Here is a 20,812-nt window from a genome sequence, read left to right as displayed (position 1 = left end):
AACTGCTCACACTGTCAAGGCAATACACCAGACAATTATATCCACGCTCTTTGGTTCTGTCCACCAGTTCAGAAGTTTTGGCGCGAGATATGTGAAGACTTATCAAAGTGTCTGGAATGTAACATTCCAACGTCCCCTTTAGTGTGTTTGTTGGGAAAATTGGATGATGCCACTACAGAAACTAATACAGTCCACATGGTTTTTACTGCCCTTTGCACAGCCAAGAAAACTGTCCTTATGAGCTGGAAAAATAAAAATAATCTTAATTCTAGCCAATATAGAAACCATCTAATAGATCACATTAGCCTCGAGACAGCCTCTGCCACCACATTAGACCAATCCCTCTGGGCTCCTTTGATTGGCTCCATCACCTAGCGGGGGTGGGGGGTCGTGGTTTGGTCCCGCCTTCGCTTGGGACGGGCTTAGGGCGTCTGGAGAATCCCTAGGGACGTTATCCCTGGAGGGCTTAACCCAGGGGTTGTGGTCATAACCTGGTTAGTGGCTCTGGTTGCTCTTAGATGGTGTTTTCCTCATGGCTGCGTGCAGCAGGGCTGGGGGAGGGTCTGTGCTGGCAGACGTAGGTTACTGGCCTGGTAGCCTGGCGTGGGGGCTTGGGGAGTGCTTCGCCATCGTGCTAGGGCTCTGGCTGGGCCTTGGGGGCTTCAGTCCTCGTTGGTGTGTCACCTAGGTTGTGGGCAGGTGGGTGCACGGGGGCTCAGCCCTGGCGCAGGGGGCCTCTGGTGCATCGGCCTAACTGGGGGGCTCTTCAACTGGCAGGGAGGTTGTTCCATCCTTGCAGGAGTCCACTCTGCAGGTGGGGGAGAGACATAGGTGAGGTGGAGAATTAACTTAACCTGGGTGTCTATTGTCTTGTGCAGTCTGTGAGATGATTGAATGTTGGGGTGGGTAAAGTTTCCTCTGCGGTGGGGTTGGGTGGGCTGCCCCGGGTCCTGTGGGGCTTGGCGGTGCTGCTGCCGTAGGCCCCGGTCTGGATGGGCCTGGGCCCCCTTGCCTTGGTGGGTGTCGGAGGACGGGGGTGTCTACTGGGGTCAGCGGGGGAGCTGGCCCCAGGGAGGGGCTTTCTGAAGGGAGGGGAATTCTGCCCCTCCCTTCTTTTCCTCCCCATCCCCGACTGCCTCCCTCTTCCCGCTCCACCACACCCACCCACACAAGTAGGGCCTTGGGGTGCGGGTGTGTCACCAGGGTGCAGCGGAGGCATTCTGTTGTTCTCTGGCAGCAGCACCATGCTCTCCCGTGTTTTAAATGCACTTTAGAACAACACGCAGCAGTAAATCCGTTGGACATCTTTCTTTGCCTTTAGACAACAATTCTGATGGCAAAAGAACCAAACGGGACAGGCAAAAAAAAAAAAAAGAACAACACGCAGCAACACTACACATGAGCGGGAGGAGGGAGGTATGGGGTCTTCACACACCCCCGTTCTCTGCTGGCCATCGGGGCTGGGAGGAGGTGGTGGCCGTCCGATTGGGATCTGGGATGTGGGGCCTCCCTGCTGCTGCGGAGCCGGGGCAGTCTGCTTGCCTCCACCCCGGGGGAAAGGGTAACATCTCCTGGGTCTAGGTACCGTTTCCCCCTCCAGGGGTGAGGGTACCTGGACCCAGGGTATAGAGTATGTTTGGGGAGTGTGATTGTGTGTACATGTCCATTTGTGTCTATCTTTACGTTGTCTGAGTGTTGAGTATTTGTACATGTGTGCATGAGGGTTGGAATGCATGTTTGTGTCTGTGTGTGCCTGTTTGTCTGTGTCTATATGTGTCATGGTCCCTGTGCCTCACCAGCTGATTCTGTATTAGGCAACATGTTTTCTCTCTCTCTCTCTCTCTCTCTCTCTCTCCCCTGCCGGGGCGATGCTCATTATGGGCTCCCGCCCCTGGCCCACGCACCTGCTGCCTATCGGGATAATCACAAGGCCGATTTAAGACAGCAGCACTGTGTCACTCGTCGCTGGATCGTTGAGTTATCAGCGTCAGTCGCTCAGTAGATTGTAAATAAGGATCTGTGAGTTCGTTCCGTCTGTTCGCCTCTAACTATAATCTCTGTGTACAGATCTATCCCGGACCTTTCCCAGCCTGCCTGTCATCCCGTGGACGAGTGAGTGGATGGTGTTTCCCCAGTGTGGGCAGTGAAGAGAGAGAGCCTTTGGAGGACGTCAGATTCCCGTCTTTTCCCTCACATACCCCGGAACCCTGGACCCCCCTCCCCTCCCTCCAGCACTTTGTAAATAGCATCACCTGGTGTCGTTGTGTAAATAAAATCTGTAAATCCTGTAAGGAGTCCCGGTCTGCGCCTGAGTCCGTTAACTGAAACCTGACAATATGTCAGGTCGGGTCTTAGACTCCACCTCTCTGGGAACTCCCAGGTCCTCCAAAGGCCTATCTCCCCTCACCACACTCCCTGCCGGTGGCTGATGCCCTCAGGGGTCGGTGCGTTGGTGGTTCTTGGTGTCCGCGGCTGGGCGCTCAGGTATGTACCAGCTCACTCCCGGTGGCTACTTGGCGGGGCCTGGCACCTGTTGCTCGGTCAGGCCTCTTCCAGGGCGTAGGGGGCCCTCAGGCCTCCGGCCTCTGTGCCTGCGGCTCGGTTCACCCCGGCACAGCTGGCTGCCGGCAGAGCCGGCGGGCATGCCAGTGCAGCCCCCTCTGGCTTCTGCTCCGTGGCTGCTGGGTGACCCCTCATCTGGGGCTCTCCTCAGCTCTTCCCAGGAGGGTGGCACGGATGCCCCTCCGGTGATCCTCCTTGGGCTCTTGCACTCTGGGGCCTCTGGATGTCTGGGGCCTGGATCTCCTCCATGCCTGCTTTATGCCCTGGGGGACGGGGCTATGGCTCTCTACACCCTCTACCAGACCATTACATGGGGAAACCTTTTGAATACAAGCGTGCTGATCCACACAGGTGTGCACACGGGTGTTCACTGTCCATAGACATAAACTACACCTTTCTTGGCTGCTACCTCAAAGCACATTGTGTGATTTCGGTCCTGCATGCTGCACCACAACATTGAATATTTAGTATTTACTGCTGTTTACACTTAGCTAGATTAATGCGAAAATACCATAAAATAAATAATAACAACAAAGGTCGATCAAATGCACCAATACGGCAAGGCCATGATGATCCACTTGGTAAAGTAAATCCATTGGGTCTCCTTGTTGGCCTTCAGACAACAATTCTGACGGCTAAAGAACCAAATGGGACAGGCCAAAAAAAAAAGAAAAAAGAATAAAATAAGTTCACAAAACTACTGACTATTTACTTAAAACACAATAATTCCAGGTTCCTGTAGGTCAATCAGGGTAATGATAACTATGAATTATTCTTAAATGTCTTCATTCACAGAAAGAAAATCTGTGATTTGTAATCTTCCCTCTGAGTAAACAGGCTATAAATACATCTTTCTTTCATTTTCCATTTGCTAAGGTCTTATACTATCAAGAATATGGTATGTGGTAAAGATGAGAGTGTGACCATTTTTAAACAGTTTAGAACACTTGCAGTATCAATTTTCTGGTTCTGGTGAATTAATTTTGGATGAAACATTGTAACTGTAACAAACAAATGTAGCATTTTCTTTTCAAACTTGCTACTGTAGCTACTGTGTGACATGTTATAGGATAGAATGTAGCGTAATGTTCATTGGTAAACGTTACAGTACGATGTGAATCGGTGCCCAAAGGTCACAAGATCAAGTCACTGGGTTATTTCAATCCAGATAAAGATGATAACAGTAGGTAGTCTCTGTAAACGTTTTTTAAAAACAGAGTTCACTTTTGAGAAATAGAAGCGTTATAATGGCTGTGATCGAGCTTGTGAAGCAATGGAGAGAGATAATCTAAAGTGGAGAAACTGGAATAAAATGAGGATTTTGAGCAATGTCTGTGTTTTCTTGTCAGGGAGGGTGATGGAGAGAGATTGGTTAGTTTAGTCGAACTCTGAGTTGTGAAATTGCGTGTTGGTAAGAAGAGCAGGTCCCCGCTGAACCGAAAAGAAGGACAGATAATCAAGCCTGAGTCGATGTGGGACTTTGTGCAGGGCAAAGGAGTGAGGAAATGCTTTAATAGATTAGCAGTAGTGGAATGGCCACTGGGGAGGCCAAGAGTTTAGGTATTGTCACACCTTCAATTCCCAGTCCTCTAAACGCTTTCATATAAGGTTTTGGGTATTCTGTTTTTAGTCCCTCTGCTTTTAGGGAAGTCACTCTTTTGAAAATTAAGAATAAACATGGGTGTATTATGAGGTAAATACAGAAACTAAAGAGTTGGAAAAGAGAGAAAGAATGCTGGGTGGGAGAAAGTTGATGCTATTTAGCTTTGGAATGATGCCGGGAACAACGTAAAGCCGGCGAGGGAGCAAAATAATTTTCTCCAAACTACAGAAATGTATTCAAATAAAGCCCTATTCACATATATTCAGATCACATCACTACTGAAAATAAAGGCCGTTTAGAATACAGTTTTTTCCTCTCTGTGGTGTAATGCATATCACTGCCTTTGGTAATTCAAAAGAAGATAGCTCAGTTAAGAAGGCTCAGGAAAATCAATGAAGCCTTACTGTTGAAAAGAGAACAGATGCATATAAATGACTGAATAGTTTCTCGCTAGTGTGGCCCTTGCATTTCTATCCAGAGACCATAAGCTATTGCACTGGCGCGCTTACACAGTGAGGTCCATACATTTTATTTTTACAGCATAATATTTGCAATTTTCCCTCCTTATACTGTCAAGATGTAATGAAAGTGCAGAGCTTTAATTCAGCTTTAATTCAAGAGGTTTTATAAAAACAAAAGTTTTGCATTAGCTGTTTAGGAATTTCAGACACCATTTTCATTGTGCTCCATTCAAGCACAGTCTGCTTTTCAGTTGCTGAAGACTAACATAAAAGCACCAACTGCAGGCAGCTGTAATACGGGCCTTGCAGAGCATCTAACAGGAGGAAACAAAGCATTTGTTGATGTTCGAGGGTACTAAATTCAAGCAGTCACTGTTGTGAGCACCTTTCGGGGTAACCCCCTTTAGTCATTAAAGTGGGTTACTGTGGATCATCTGTGTCCATCTCACTCTATCCTCAGCATCCTCTGTCACACCAGTCCTCTGAATGTCTTCTTTCAACACAGCCACACATCCATCTCCTTGGTGGTCTTCCTCTTTTCATCCTGACAGGCTGATCCATATTCAGCATCCTTAGTCCAATGTATCTACAATCTCAGCCTCTCTTAGTCCATCCATCGACCTGAGCTGTCTTACTGATATACTCATTTCTAATCCTGTCCATTCTTCTCACATCCAATGAAAACCAGAGCATCTTCAGCTCTGCACCTCCACACATCATACCATACACTTCATAGCCATGTCTCCAATTATATATCAGTATCAGTTATAAACTTTTCCTTTCACCTCTGCTGCCGTCTTTCTGACACTCATTTCCACCCACGCTTCATGACCTCTTTTATTCACCTCTCTTGTGCAGTATTTGTTGCTTTGGATGGTCGACCACGGCTATTTATGCTCACTTTCTTTCACTATCTCTACTCCTTGCAGCTTAATTGTGACACCTGTCTACATCTCGTCCATTCTGTCTTGTTTCCACTGACTTTCATTCCTCTGCTCCCCAGAGGATACCTCCACCTCTGCAAAGTCTCTTCCACCGGTTCACTATTCTCACTACAGATCACGATGTAGCCTACAAACATCATAGCCCACAGAGACTCTTACCTGACCTCACTCGTCAGCCCGTCCATCACTGCTGCAAACAAGGAGTTCATAGCCAATCCCTGAGGTAATCCCACACCCACCTGAACCCGTCTGTGAGTCCTACTGCATACCTCACCATAGTCTCGCTGTCGTGTTCTGCATCAGCCTCATATGCTTCTCTGCCACTCCTAATTTCATCCTGCAGCACCACACTTCCACCCTATCATATTCTTTCTCTAGATCCACAAAGACACACTTTTAAATACTTCTCTATTAACACTCTCAAAGCAAACATCCCATCTGGAAGGCTCATTCTCGGCATGAAGCCGTACTGCTGCACACCGACCATCACCTCACTTCTCAAACGAGCTTCTCAACTCTTTCTAGTATCTTCATGGTATGGCTCATCAGTGCTAAAAGGAATCTTTATATTAACCTCCTAAGACCTGAACTCTTCCACAGCAGCATTTTTAATTTCTCTTTGATATTTGGGCTGATTAGGACCTGATGAATGTAAAAACAAAGAATTACCAGATTTTTTTCTTTACCTAATTTTTGTTTCTAAGAAAAATGAGAGCCACATATGAGGACATTCGTTTAAAATTTCGATAGAACAGTTGCAGCATAATGTCCTCGTAAGTGGACATCAGGCCCTTGTAGAGCAAGATTTAGTATTTTGGTCTAAATAACCCAAAATGTGACGTCCACATATGTGGACGCCAGGTCCTAGGAGGTTAAATATTCTAACAGTCATGTATAAAAGCAGCTGTAATTCTCAAACAGCGAGTGCTATACTTGTTAAATTAAAGCAAAAAGTCTGCACTAAAGTCTAATCAAGTCATTTTAATTATTAAGTAGAAAAATATTATTTATGACACTATATTTAATTTGAATTGAATTTGTTTCTGGCATATTACGTCTTCGTTTGAAACTCTTTGTGATTAAACTCCGAGTAAAGTCATTAAAGAGCTAGCATAATACATAAAGCTAAAAGTTGACCAGTCGGACTTTATTACTTCATGTGCGTGGAAGAAAAAAAAGAAAAAACTAATTTATCCTAACACAACAATACCCAAGAGTTAATTGGGCAACAGGCTCTGTAGATACCTTGGACATTAATTTGCCAGGCTTTCTCTGTGTGACAAGCTGATAATGAGGTATTGTGGGACAGCGGGTCACCGGGTAGGGTGGTGGACAGATTACGCTCCAGCTAACAAAGGTAGCAAGAGAATAAGAAAGGTAGAGACAGAGACCATAATGGGACAAATGAGCACCATCGTGCTACAAATTACCTGCCAGTTTTGGTGTAATCTCTCAGCTGCATCACTTTCTCTCCTGAATCAATCGCTTTCCTGTTTTCTCTGCGCCCGCCGGCTCCTGCTGGCACCAACTAAGCTCTAACTCAGCTGCTACTCTAGGTTTCCTCAAACTTAGCAATATATTGATTTTATGTTGCTGAAGTTTTTCTAAGGTATGTTGGCAGCACGCGGTTACTGCCCAACATCGTGCAAAACAGTCGTGACGCAGCAAGAAAAGAGTTTGAGGAAACCCAGCAGACGAGATCAACAATAGGATGGAAGCAGAGGTCAGAGATGGATTTAATGGCCGGGCATCGGGCCGTGCTCTGTGCAGGGTACAGTTAAAGATGAGCGATGTGAGTCCAGATAAGAATTCAACGCAAAGCAGATCAGGTCGTGATACAGAGTGTTTTTGAGTTTGTTTCACAATGGTTATGAATGTGTTTATGGTTTGACCTTTTGTATTCATTACTTTAAAACACTGCACAGTAAGGCTTCATTTTTTAATATTATTTATGCAATTTTTATTTACACAGCGCCAAACCACAACAGTCGCCTCAAGGTGCTTTATATTGTAAGGTAGATCCTACAATAATACATACAGAGAAAAACCCAACAATCATATGACCCCTATGAGCAGCACTTTGGCGACAGCGGGAAGGAAAAACTCCCTTTTAACAGGAAGAAACCTCCAGCAGAACCAGGCTCAGGGAGGGGCGGGGCCATCAGCAAATGATAACATTGTTACTCTTAGTCGACTAAAAGCCACATTCAGTGATTCAGCACTTTGTTCTGTGTCATTTATCACCAACTCTACAATTAGTAGCTGACCTGCTTGACCTACTGAGCCACATCCACCCGAATATCCACGACTATTAGATTTATTATAATGTTTTTGAAGCCCCGCATCAGATTAATGTCTCATCTATCTGGTACTGTCTGATGAAAGACTTGCAAACGGTGTTTCATTCAAAAGCTGTGGTTTCTGTTTAAAACGCTGGTCAAAATGATGAACATAGTAAATGAGATGCAGATGATTCAGATGGTCAGCATTATTGCTGTGAGTATACTGATGTTATTATTATTATTATAATATTATTTCATTTAAAGCTTAAAGTACTGATCACGGGAAACATGCTCTATATTATTTCGTTTTCCTGTATAGAGACTGGTCTCCGCCTTCAGTCTGAAACTATTGTGAATTCATTAAAACACAGGTGCTGATTTCGCCTGCTGTGATCAATGTCATCCCTTCAGACACCCACTGATGATATATTTTTCTGTCTCCGTTTCCAGCAGTGCCGTGCTGACAGGCGTCTACTGCAGCCGTGAGAGACAACAAACACAGTCACCACATCCTGTGCACCTAGACGATGCTCTGCATCATAGGTTCATAATAAAAGGATCCCTTGGGTGAACTGAGTAAGCGTCTGTGGAGTGATCGAGTGTGCCGGAGAGAGGGATGAGGTGTAGAAGTCGCACATTTTTATATGTACTTACTTTTCCATGAGTGTGTCTACCTTAGGCCAAACGACAGTTTTACTCTCTTGATATAAAATATATTTAATTTACCATAACAACTAAATATGGCCAATCACATATTATATGGTAATATAATATAAACAATTTATACCAAAGCCCTTTTTACAGGCAATATTTTAACGTGTCCAAGATGGAAAAAGCACATGTGTAACTAATATTATAATAACGATGGCTCTGTAAGTATCCCTGTAAGCCATGGCAGCGAGCCAGAGGGGCCAGTGGAAGATGGGACACCTAAATGCAACAGCGACATCAATTATGTTATCATTCCTGCTTGTGTGCTGCATGTTTTTTAATCTAATCTCAAGTCAGAATGTCTGCTGTGAAAAAGATCTGATGGATTTGTAGATTTACGACATAGTCACATGCAATTACATGTGAAGTGACAGGAGATTCAACCTAAGTTGCTCATCCTTTGGCTAAAGCTCTGCTGCATCTGTGTCTCTTTGTGTGTAAGGGATGAGAGCACAGCAGAACAGCAGACCAGAATCAGCCCCCACTCCCTCCACAGCAGGAGATCGGGCCTTAATTACTTGTGATATAAACACAAATTAGTCTGGAACACAGAGATTCAGCTATGAGTAATATCTCCATTTATACCCCATCATGTCCAATTACACAAGATGTATCACCTAGATGTTAGATATAGCTTGTCTGCATGATGTTGGCAACCAAAGATAAACACAAATTACCAAAAGAACATCACATTTCCAGCAACATTAAATTCCACGCCTAAAACTCAAATCTGACGTTTTTCTGCCCGTGAATCCACTAACAGATGCCCGTAATTCTCAAGTGACTCCTAAAGCTACTGGATGCTACTGGAAACACAGTTTATTACTGCTAACACTAGTTTATACGCAGAGATTTCTTCTGACAGAATGCAATTAATATTAGTCATTTATATTCTCTCCGGCTCATGAAATGCATCTTTTACTGTGTATGTGCCCATTTAGCACAGATTTTGTACAAATTTCATGCTGTGACGGATCATGCCTTGAATCTTCTTCCCTTTGTTTGAGCCGTTTGTTAAAATGCTATGATCATCATCATTATTATTATTATTATTACCTGACTAACTCCACTAATTTCCACAGATGATATTATGCACTGTGGAATTTTACACCGAGGAACATTATTCTGAAGTTGTTGCACACTTTTTTGTAGCTGAACCTCTGAGAAACTCTCTAAGATGTTTTTTTGTACCCAATCGTGTTACTGACCTGTTGCTAACTAACCTAATTAGTTGCAAAAGGTTTTTTTTTACTTAGCTGTTTCTTTTCACTACTGCTGACATTTTCAGCCTTTTTTGCCCCTGTTCTAACTTTTTTGACACGTCGCTGCATCAAAATTCAAAATGAGTATATTTTATAAAGTTTCACTGTTTAAACTTTTATGAGATTTGCAAATCTGTTTTTATTATTATCGTTATTATTATTATTATTATTATTATTTAAAAGAGAACCAAAGCCTAACCCTAAACGTTGGGTTTGATGTTTACGTTGACTATGTAATGTTGTGACGTCCGGTGAAAATCACCAAAACAAACACCTGTGTTTAATCTGTAATTTCAAAAGAGACATTTAAGGCTCACTGATGTACTGATGGACCGTAATTTAAGATCCCAGTTGTAACAAACACTGTATCCTACTGGGTTCACATTTTGGCTCTCATTTTACCCGCAGTCTGATCATTTATGTTACTCAAGTAATTTACTCACATCCTAAATAAATATAGTATCTACTCTGTATACAGTGCAGAAACGATCAATAACACCAACAAATCATGCAAAATTAAAAATAAAATTTTACATCAAATTTAGCAGCACTGGGTCACAGAGATGGTTAATGTTGGGAATTGAGAACCGGTTCTTGTAGAGAATCGGTGCTCGTTAGTCTCCCTCCCGATCGATCGGTTCTTGCCCTCTCTCTACGATCAGCTGATTTCGGTCTACAGCGTGGATATGGACATAACTTTTATTTCTATTGCACAAAAGACTGCGAGCGCGATGGTAAACTGAAGACTGCTCCAGAACAGAAACGACGGCATTATACTGTTAACACAACTTTGGATCCTGGCAAGCAACCTGCACAGACAGCATGCTAACGCTAAGCTAGCCAAGAACCCAGAGTGACGTTAAAGCTGAATAAATGCTGACCCCAGACCAGCGCCGTGATGAAGCGAGCCAAATTTGTTTGAATGTAAGGGATTACACAACCTACATACCAAACTCAGAGGTCTGTTCTGGCAAGCATCCACATGATTGTCCATGATTGTGAAGTGAAGCATAAACTTAGTGTGGGTGTGAAAATCCCAACAACAAATAACACCATTATCATGCAACTATTAACTCCCTCATTCGCAGCCTTGATGCTGTTAGAACTGACTTGGGTAAAATGTGCATATTAATTTGCCACCAAACACAGTCATGTATGAATGTGCTACTACTCCTGTGAGGGAGACATTCTTTACAATTAACAGTGCCTCGCTGTTCTGGAAATTTCTAAGGCTTTCATTTCTAAGTAATTGTTGTTTTGGGGGACAGATTTGCATTCGTTAGACAGTGCAGCTCTGTCAGGCAGAAAATTCAAGGGAGACAAATTGCAGAGTGTCAGGTCTAGCTGGCCGGGAGCAAGACTGTTGGAGTGGTAACCACTTGGTGTGACATTTTTTTCTTTTTTACTACACCAGCTCAGAGATTCAGAGATTCAGAGATTCAGATAGGGGGAATCTGGGTTAACAAGAATGAAATGAAGAGTAAGTCAAAATGCAAAAACCAAAACAAAATCATAAAACCTCAAAAAGAAGAACGAAAGAAAGCTAATTTAAACAGATTTGAAAAGCAAAGAGACAGCAAAACTGTTTAAGCGTGTTACTGTGCACACAGCTCAAGAGAATGTAGAGAAAATGAAAGAGATAATGTGGAATAAAAACAAAAGATGGTGAGTGGAGGAGTAAACACAGAGTTAGGAGAGGGCTTGCCAGCAGACCCAGGCATTGGCTGTCTTTGTTATCGGTTTGCACAGAAATGTCAGAGCGCTGTGACATTCTCCCCTACAGCTTCCCCTGCTGCCCAGCCACTACTCTGCAGCACACACACCGTGTAGGAGCACATGCACTCGTATTCACATAACCTCATGCATGCACTGCAACATGACACAAATATAGCTTTCATTATTCACTCACACATGCCTGCAGGGCTGAGGCTTTGTTTGTAATGTAGGAAAGATAGCAAATATTGTCGCTGGAAAAAAGAAGGTTTTGAAGGTCAATATTTGGCATGGCCACCTTTTTTCTTGAACACTGCCTAAAGTCTCTTAGGCAAGCTTACTTGTAATTTATTTAAGTATTCTTCAGGAATACCTCTCCGGGTTTCTTGAAGGACGTTCCAAAGCCTTATTGGAAGCCCTTTATTTGATTCTCCGTCAAGATGATCCTACACTGCTCCGGTAACGTTCATGTCCGAGCTCCAGGCAGAGCATCTGCTGTGTGCTGTTCTGTCCAGGTATGCGTTTACTGCATTGGCAATTGCTATGCTGAAAGCTTTTTCCAATCCAAAGCTTTCAGATGATGTTGGACACTCGGTGTACTCGGTGCTAACAATGATTAGAACTAAAAGCACCTTGTGCCACTGATTTTCAGTCTAGTTCTTAGTCTTCATGTCCTGGCGCTCCTTTGTTTATGTGTCGTTTTCTGTTTCCTGTGTACGTCTTTTGTTGTGTCTGTGCCTCGTTCCTCTTATCTGTTTCCATGTTCCTCTGCTTGTGCATCGTTCCATCTCCTCAGTCTGTTATGTGTTTCCTGTCTGTGTTTTCCATGTCATGTGTTCTCACAGTCTTCATCTCATTACGTTTCCTGTTTTATTTTGACAGTCTCGTGTTTGCATGTTCAGTGTGTTTAGTTTTGCTTCCCCCGTGGCGTCATGTTCATTTGTGTCAGCTGTGTTTCCACTTCCCTTATTACCCTGCTGTGTCTTCCTTTGTTCAGTGTCAGGTTGTCTGTTGTCTTTTGCGTCATGTCTCCATGTTCCAGGTATCTGTGTGGCCACGTTTATATTTAGAATAGAATAGAATAGAATAGCCTTTATTGTCATTGTACAGAGTACAACGAAATTGGAGTGCCACTCCCTTGGTGCAAGTTTCAATGATAAATATAAATGTAAAATATAAAAAGTACAAAAAAAACAATCGTAAGTACTCAAACAATAGTATGTACAATATATACAGGATAGCAGCATTAATATGATGACAGTGACGGTATGGAATAGGTTCAATTGTTTTGTGCTTATTTACTACGGTGATAGCTCTGGGAAAGAAGCTATCCCTGAATCTGTTTGTCCTGGTTTTATGTGACCTGTACCGTCGGCCTGACGGTAATAGTTCAAACAGTTGGTTGCTGGGGTGAGAGTGGTCCTTGATGATATTGCCAGCTCTGCTGAGGTACCGAGAGTTTGCAGTGACCTCCAGGCTGGGCAGAGAGCAGCCAGTGATCTTCTGGGCTGTGTTGATGACCCTCTGCAGTACTTTCCTGTCTGCAGCTGAGCACCCTGCATACCATGTTGTTATGCCGTACGTTAGGATGCTCTCTATGGTGGCTCTGTAAAATGTCACCAGCAGCCTCTCCTCCAGGTTGTTCCTCCTGAGCACTCTCAGAAAGTGGAGACGCTGCTGGGCCTTTTTAACCACCGCTGTAGTATTTGCAGTCCAGGAGAGGTCATCAGATATCTGCACGCCCAGAAACCTCATGGAGTGTACCCTCTCCACACAGCTCCCGTGAATGTAAAGTGGGGCCGGGTCTGCTCTGCCCTTCCTGAAGTCCAAGATAAGTTCTTTAGTTTTCGTGGTGTTCAGTTGGAGGTTGTTAACTGAACACCACTCAGTCAGTCTGTTGACCTCATCTCTGTAGTCCGACTCATCCCCCCTTGAGCTTTCCCAGTTTAGGTTATTGTTTGTGCATCGCTTTGTATTTCTCCTTCAGCCATAATAAACAGCTGGCTTTCACTTAACATTAACGTTCTCATCCTCAATGTTACGGTCCAAAACTTTGTTTTGTCTGCATTTGTCTCCTCTGTTCTCCACTTTAGGAATCTCTGGAATCACCTTGTTTCTCCAAAAACTATTGGGTCTTTATTTTTTTAGATATATTAGCCTTCTTCAGTTTGTCACACAGGTTCTGTATGAGTGATTTCCTTATTTAGCAGTAACAAAGCCTTGGTGTGGTGCAATTACAGTCATCTTAACCCTTTAAGACCTACCATAGAACCAAGTCCGCCAGAGCTTATTTTATATTTTTACATGCTGTGGTGCCATTTTTGGGAGCATTTCAAGTTGCTATACATCAATACAACCATTATAACCCAGATTTTAATAATATGTCTGCATTAAGTGCATAGTAATTACATAAATTGCAAAAAAGTGCAATAAACTACAAAAAAATTGAAAATCTTTTTTGGTTTTTTAACATATATTTCTAGTTAGAGAAATTTAAGAGGCTTATCCCTCAAAACTGTAAATACAAAAAAGTTGCACAAAATAGTTTCCCACCACAGGAAATTTATTTTGAGTGTCTTCATAGTTTTATTTTTGAAATACACCAATTTTTATATACTGCAGAAAAAACGAAAATAAATATTATACTGCAAATTTAAAAAAAAACAGCATGTGCATCAAAATAAACTATTTCCAGCAGTGCAATATGAGTCCTCAGCATCCCAGAAACGACACAGGAAGTCACAAAGTCAAATATAACTTTTAAAAACACCAGTATAGGCTCATGAGGCCCTGATGGTAAAAAACTACATTTCCGCAAAATGACGTCACTTCCAGTTTTGGGCAGGTCATGGCGGACAGGAAGTGTTACAAACAGCTGATCGGATCGGCAAAGCGTGTTTCTGGAATATTATGTTTTTGTTGCTGCAAGCGCTTTTTATGCAGTTTTTTCAAAGCTATATGTGGAAGGAAACCGTGACCGAGGACAAGCTGATGGCATAAGATGTAAGTACAACTCCTCCGGTTTCATATGCAAAAAAATTATTGCGCTAGCTTACGTGGGTCCGGTTCTACCGGGATTTAAAACTAGTTACGCAAAACAGAGCGTGCAGAACACCGGCTCCGACCGGCTTTAAAGGGTTGAAAAACTTGTGATTAATCACAGTCAATCCATAATTTAACACGAGGGCTTTTTTGGCTTTTTCCCTTTTATAAGTGAAATCACTTAAAATTATATTTTGTATTTAATTTGTCTTTGTCTAATATGAAAAGTTGTTTTATGATCTAAAACATGTAATTGTACATTCTAATATGTAAAAAACTAAGAAATCTTTATTTTCTTTATTGCTTGAGTTTATGTCCAGTAACTTCACTGTTGGATATAATGCTCACTATTCTCACGGCATTTTCTTCTTTGTCCAATAAGAAAAAAAAAAACAGCCACAGAAAAGACATTTTATTGGTGGCCCGCTGCCCCCTTTTATGGTGCTCCACCACTTTTCAACTAAAATGACAAGAAAGAAAGAAAAAGCCAGAGAGAAGCGTGTGCACCTTCAGCACTTAAAGCAGTGCAATAATCATTAACAAATATGTTTTTGTGTTTGCTTCAATCCTCTCACAATCTGCAGTTAATGACCACCAGACGTATAAAAGGGTCAACCGGCTGAATGCATGAACTGAATGACTGATTCATCGTAAACACATCAATAAGGCTGAGCTGACATGTTGAATAAGTAGACTGTTCAGTAGACAGATTTGCAGGCATATGTTAAAAAAACGTAGAGTCTTCAGAACCGCATCCTTCATCTTATCGCTGAGCTCAATTAAGTCTGGCATCCATGGCAACTACAGCACAAAGGAGCTGTCAGATCACACCACACTGGAAATAAAATCAGTTTATCTACTTTGGTTTATTCAGACAGGCACTTTTTTTTAAAGAATACACAATAATTTAATTGCATTTTAAATTTGATCAAGCGGAGCTGCATGATGGTTACTAACAGATGATGTCAGAGCTGACCCAGTAAGCGTTTTTAAATGATATTTCCTGGCACTGAAATAGAAAAGTCAAAGTAAACCTGTCTGCTTAACCAACTCATCTCTAAAAGCTAGTACGATGTGATGGTTCCAGGGTTATATGAGCTCTTGCACCCAGTGGGGCAAACCAATTAAGATTTTCCTGCCTGTCATATTTCCTATTTAATTCCCATAGGCTACTGGTGCTGCTACTGGTGCTGCTACTGGCTCAGACATATACAGTCCAGTACAGGGTGTATCAAGAAGAGCCCATTTTCAAAAGTCTGTATTTTTTCAAGTACTGGACATTTCTGGTGAATTTTAAAATACGTAGCAGGATATTACCTGCAAAGGTTCACAAGTGCTCAGGACACATGAGATATGTCCGTACAATAATCAAACTCTGCCTATATGTTATGAGCAGGTCTGAAGTCACTACAGCCACTGGTGTTGTTACGCTACCAATACCGGCAACCACGTGAACCTCACGAATCCTCTTTCTAGCTACCTGTTTGAGTTATTGGTGATGAATAGCTGTGAATTAAAGCACTCTGGAATATGATTATTGTGTTTGATGCACCCTGGGTTTGTACAGAGTGGGCAGAGAAACATACAGTGACATGTAAACACCTCACACAGACACATGCATCACTGTAATTACTGAAAAAAGCCACAAGCAACAGACGCAGCTTCGAGACATTCTCAGCCTTAGAAACCACATCGTGAAAATGTAGCAAAATAAGAGACAAAAGAAACAAAGGCATCCAATTATTTGGTATTTTCTTGACATCAGAGCTCAACAGTGAGACTTTTGACATGATTTCTGACATCAAAGTGCGCTTTTGTTTTGACTGTATTATTCTAACAGGATTTAACTGTGCAGTTTGTCGGCCTATTATCTCGTTCTGTACAGCCAGTAATGACATGCTGTTGCTTACCAAATGTATACCATTGCATAAGCAGCGTCTGTATTAGCAATTCATAACACAAGTCAGCATGAAGTTGTCAACAGCTCAAAACGTCTCTGTGGGAAGCCATGTGTGTGTGTGTGTGTGTGTGAGTGTGTGTGTGTGAGTGTGAGTGTGTGTGTGTGAGTGTGTGTGTGTGTGTGTGTGTGTGTGTGTGTGTCTCCTGTGCCTGGTGACTCATCCATCTTATCCGGGAAGCTCTGTTGGTGATTAAGGTGTTTAGGAGTTTGCTTTTTGTGTTCACAACGTCAGAACAAACACAGTGAGAAGCATCGTGTATTTATTTTACCATTTGTTCTTCTAATCATACAACTTTATATTTTACATTGACTGCATTTCTCCCAGAGGGTCTGTAGGTGTATACCTGCCCAACAGGGACACACGAGCATCATCAGCACCATGGACAGCGCAACTATGACAGATGAAAACACATTATGACACTTTGCTCGTATGCACTGACACAAGTAAAAGACACAATAGTCGCTCCTGTTTGTCTTCAGAAAGCAGTGCATCCATTTGTGAAAGTTTGAAACAGCTTAAGTAACCCACTTTTATGTGACATAAATTGAAATGTGTTCACTACAATAAACCATTTAACGCCCAAACCAAACTTGGCAGAACGCACCAAAAGACATTTTGTGCAAAATGTTACCACCTCCGCAAATTATTGCCTATGAATCATGTTCTATATAACCCGTGAAGAAAAAGCAACAATTTTTTCAATCTGAAGTTTCAGCTTTATGCATAGACATCCTGCATTTCTATGCAGGTGGCAGAAGGTGAGCAAAATAGGACTTTTTGAAATCATGTACGTCTGAGCTGCATTTATTTATATTCTGGGCTCGAAGTGCGAAGCTGTCACATTAAAAAAACAACAGTTATAGCAGTGACAGCAGCTCAGAGAACGGGAAAGGAAGCGATGGTGACAAAGTGACAAATACATCTAAGAGAATATCAACATTTACACCAGAAGTCAAAGGTGAAGAGTTTTCATAAAGGCTCTGCCAGCCATGCCTCAAAATGATTTATTTTGAAACACTTGACCGTGAGATGTTCGCAGCAGAGATGGGAAGAGAATTTACTGCAACAGCTGCAAAGTCTATAACAGATGTGACAAGATCACATTTCAAGCAACCACATTTAAAAATATAACAAAAATAATTTACCAAATGACCTGAATAATTATCTTAATTTGCTAGAAACTCTTGTTTGGCTTATGTAGACACATAATGAAAATTCTGATAAAGTAGAGACTAAAGTCACAATATTTGAATTTGCTGTTTAACACTCTCAATACCAATAATAACACAGTACAGAGAGCCTATGCAACCAACAAGATTTCTTTTACTTCAATGTCCTTTATTTGTCTGTCTCTGTTTCCAAGGATACCATTACCCAAAAAGTGCTGCCCAACGATGTAAATGTTGTAAAAACAAAACAAAACTCATATCTGTATTGCGGTGTATAAATATGAAAACACCAATACTTGAATTCATACAAACAGTAGCACAGAAGAAGTTCACTGCTTTCACTAATGATATTGGACTTTATGTGATTTTATGATTAAGGTTAGCAATGTGATACTGACTCTGCCACAAACCACACAGCTCAGGACAGAAGTATAAATGTCATCAACACAACCTTTTCTTGCTGCAGATCATAGAACATCTCAAGTGTAACAGCCACACTATGTGTAACATTATTGTGTAGTTAAACCCATTTAGACCTCAGTTCTGTCCAGAGTCCCTCAACAGTCACCTACCTGTAGGGGATCCTTCCAGCACCTCTCCTGTGTACCGTGGTTCTTTGAAGATGGGACGGTTGTCATTTTGGTCAATGACATTAATCCTGAATACTTGTGGTCCCTCGATAAGGTTTCCACTGTAGTCTGTGGTCGATACCTCCAGCTGTGTGAAAGAACACAAAGACGAGTTAAAGACATTTTGTTTTCCAGTTGTCGACTAACTTTTATTTAGAGCGTTCTTCATAGAACTGCAGGTAAGCTCAAATGATGTGCTGTTGTCTCACCGCTCTTTAAATACAAAGCCATTTGTCAGTAAAAATGTGTTTTATATTCGTCTATACGTAACAATGATGCTTGGTAGCTGAAAATGACCATAAAATAACTGACACCATAACAGACACAGATAGAACATCCACTAGAAATAAAAAAAAAAACATAGCTAGATCAATAAACAAAAACAAAACATTATCCACTGATTTCCATTTCACTGAGTAAAATAAGCATCTGATCGCCTACAACCCAGAGGAAACCACAGTTTCCCCCAGGAAGAGAAATGCTGATTAGGACACAAATACCATCATCCCCACAATCAATCACAGAGGTGGAAACATTACTTTGGGGCTGTTTACCTACTGAGGGGCCAATGGATTCAGCCAGGAACCATAACATTGAGGATGAGAACCTCCTTCTTTCAGCCAGAACACTTTAGGATTTAGAGAGTTTCTGTCAGGAGCAGTGAGACACGTTTCCTCCTTAGATGAGTGCAAACCTGGTGACCAACTTCAAGACACATCCTGCCCCGTGACAAAGGCTTCTCCATGAATACCAAGTGTTGCTTTATTTGGGGATCAAATACTTATTTCACGTAATGGCTTGCAGTCCACTGTGGCCTCTTTTTTTATGACTATATATGTTGTATTCTTTGTGAGCACTCACAAAAATACCCATATAAGACATAAGGCAAACACTGATAACATATAAGACTTATCCTGTACTTATTTAGTTTACCTCCTTTACCTCACTGAGGGATCTTGTATTGGCCTACATTAAATATTAATGTTTGCAGTTTTCCTTATGCTGCAGTACTTCTTGTGATTCAAGTGTAGCATGACATCCCAGTGTACTTCAGACCCAGCAACACACTCAGACAGAAACTGGTTCACCCAAAAGACAAAACTCCTAAAAACAAACTTAACAATGTGGTGTTTGCTGTACAGTGCAGCGAGGAATGCTCAGACCAAAAAGGCTAGGCAGCGCCTGTATCACCTACGACAACTGAGGAAGTTCAGGGTCTCTCCAAAGATCCTCAGGATTTTCTATACAGGCGCTGTGGAGAGCATCCTCACACAGAACATGACATCGTGGTTTGGGAACAGCTGTGTGAAGGACCAAAAAGCTCTCCAGAGAGTGATCCGTACAGCAGAACGCTGCTGCAGGATTGCTCTCCCCCCGCTTCAGGACACCTACACCAGGAGATGCCGGACTAGAGCAGCGCAGATACTGAAGGACCCGTCCCATCCTGGCAACAAACTGTTCCAACTTCTGCAATCTGGTAGAAGGTTCCGCATCTTCCGGGCAAGGACAGAGAGACTCAAGAGGAGCTTCTATCCCCAAGCCATCCGTGCCCTAAACACACACACCCGCCCTCTCACATCATCTATAATTGACTGAGACAGGACTCTTCCAGACACTAAACCAAGGCACAATGTACATTTCAATCCCTTTAATTTTAAATATGTTTATATTGTCTATCCTGTAAAATAGTCAGATGTCTATTCATATTAATGTACAGAATTCACCTGCTTGCTGCTACTACTGCACATTCACCCAGTGTATATACTATATGTGTGTGTATATATATATATATATATATATATACACCCTGACGAAAAGTGGGCTACTGGAACAAGAAGGCATCGGTGGGCAAGGGACGAAAACAGGGCGTTGTTGGAATGCTACTACGCAAGTAACCCCGGCGGAAGGGGCTACATGAATAGGATGAGGGACCTATGGATTCTTCGATACCCAACATCCACAATGACGGCGAAACAACTAGTAGCTCAGTGTTCCAACATTCGAAAGAAGGGACTGCTCTCACAGCTAGAGATTGACGAGGTACAACACAAATGCTACGGCAAGGAGGAGTCAGGACGCCAGGTCAGGGGGGAGATATCATCACCCCCACCCGAGATTGGGTACATAGCCCCAAGTGCGATAGGAGAAGGATCGTTGAGTGCGAGAGGAACTGACCTGAAAAATAGGATCATGGCCAAGCTTGAAACCTGGATCCCCCGTAGCTGGTTACCAAGATTACGTGAAGTACCCTCAGAAGGTCTGCTAGATGATGTTAATGCAGCACTACGGGCAATACCTACAACCACGATTACCGACACTAACAAGCTGATCTACAATACGGCAGCAGTGATCAGTGAGATGCTTGGCTACAAGTTGAACAGCCACAAGGGGCAGTACCCTCCATGGAGAAGGAGGCTAGAGGCCAAGATCAAAGTAGCACGGAGGGAGGTTAGCCAACTAACGGAGTTGCAGA

General features: G+C 42.6%; 1 protein-coding gene across 1 annotated transcript in view; it reads right to left on the bottom strand.

Annotated features, from left to right (window-relative positions):
• cdh13 (cadherin 13, H-cadherin (heart)) overlaps nucleotides 1-20,812 on the bottom strand; it is a 295,213-nt gene that overhangs the window by 145,367 nt on the left and 129,034 nt on the right. The window contains exon 7 of the mRNA XM_085358926.1: nucleotides 18,283-18,427. Within this exon, the coding sequence (XP_085215052.1) occupies nucleotides 18,283-18,427 (145 nt within the window). The remainder of the gene's footprint in view (nucleotides 1-18,282; nucleotides 18,428-20,812) is intronic.

This window comes from Diplotaxodon limnothrissa, linkage group LG7 (assembly GCF_057381915.1).
Source record: "Diplotaxodon limnothrissa isolate DT_005_m linkage group LG7, D_limnothrissa_male_GT1.1, whole genome shotgun sequence".
In the NCBI taxonomy this organism is placed as follows: domain Eukaryota; kingdom Metazoa; phylum Chordata; class Actinopteri; order Cichliformes; family Cichlidae; genus Diplotaxodon; species Diplotaxodon limnothrissa.
Note: the sequence above shows the minus strand (reverse complement) of the source record. Positions and strands in the feature narration are given on the sequence as shown.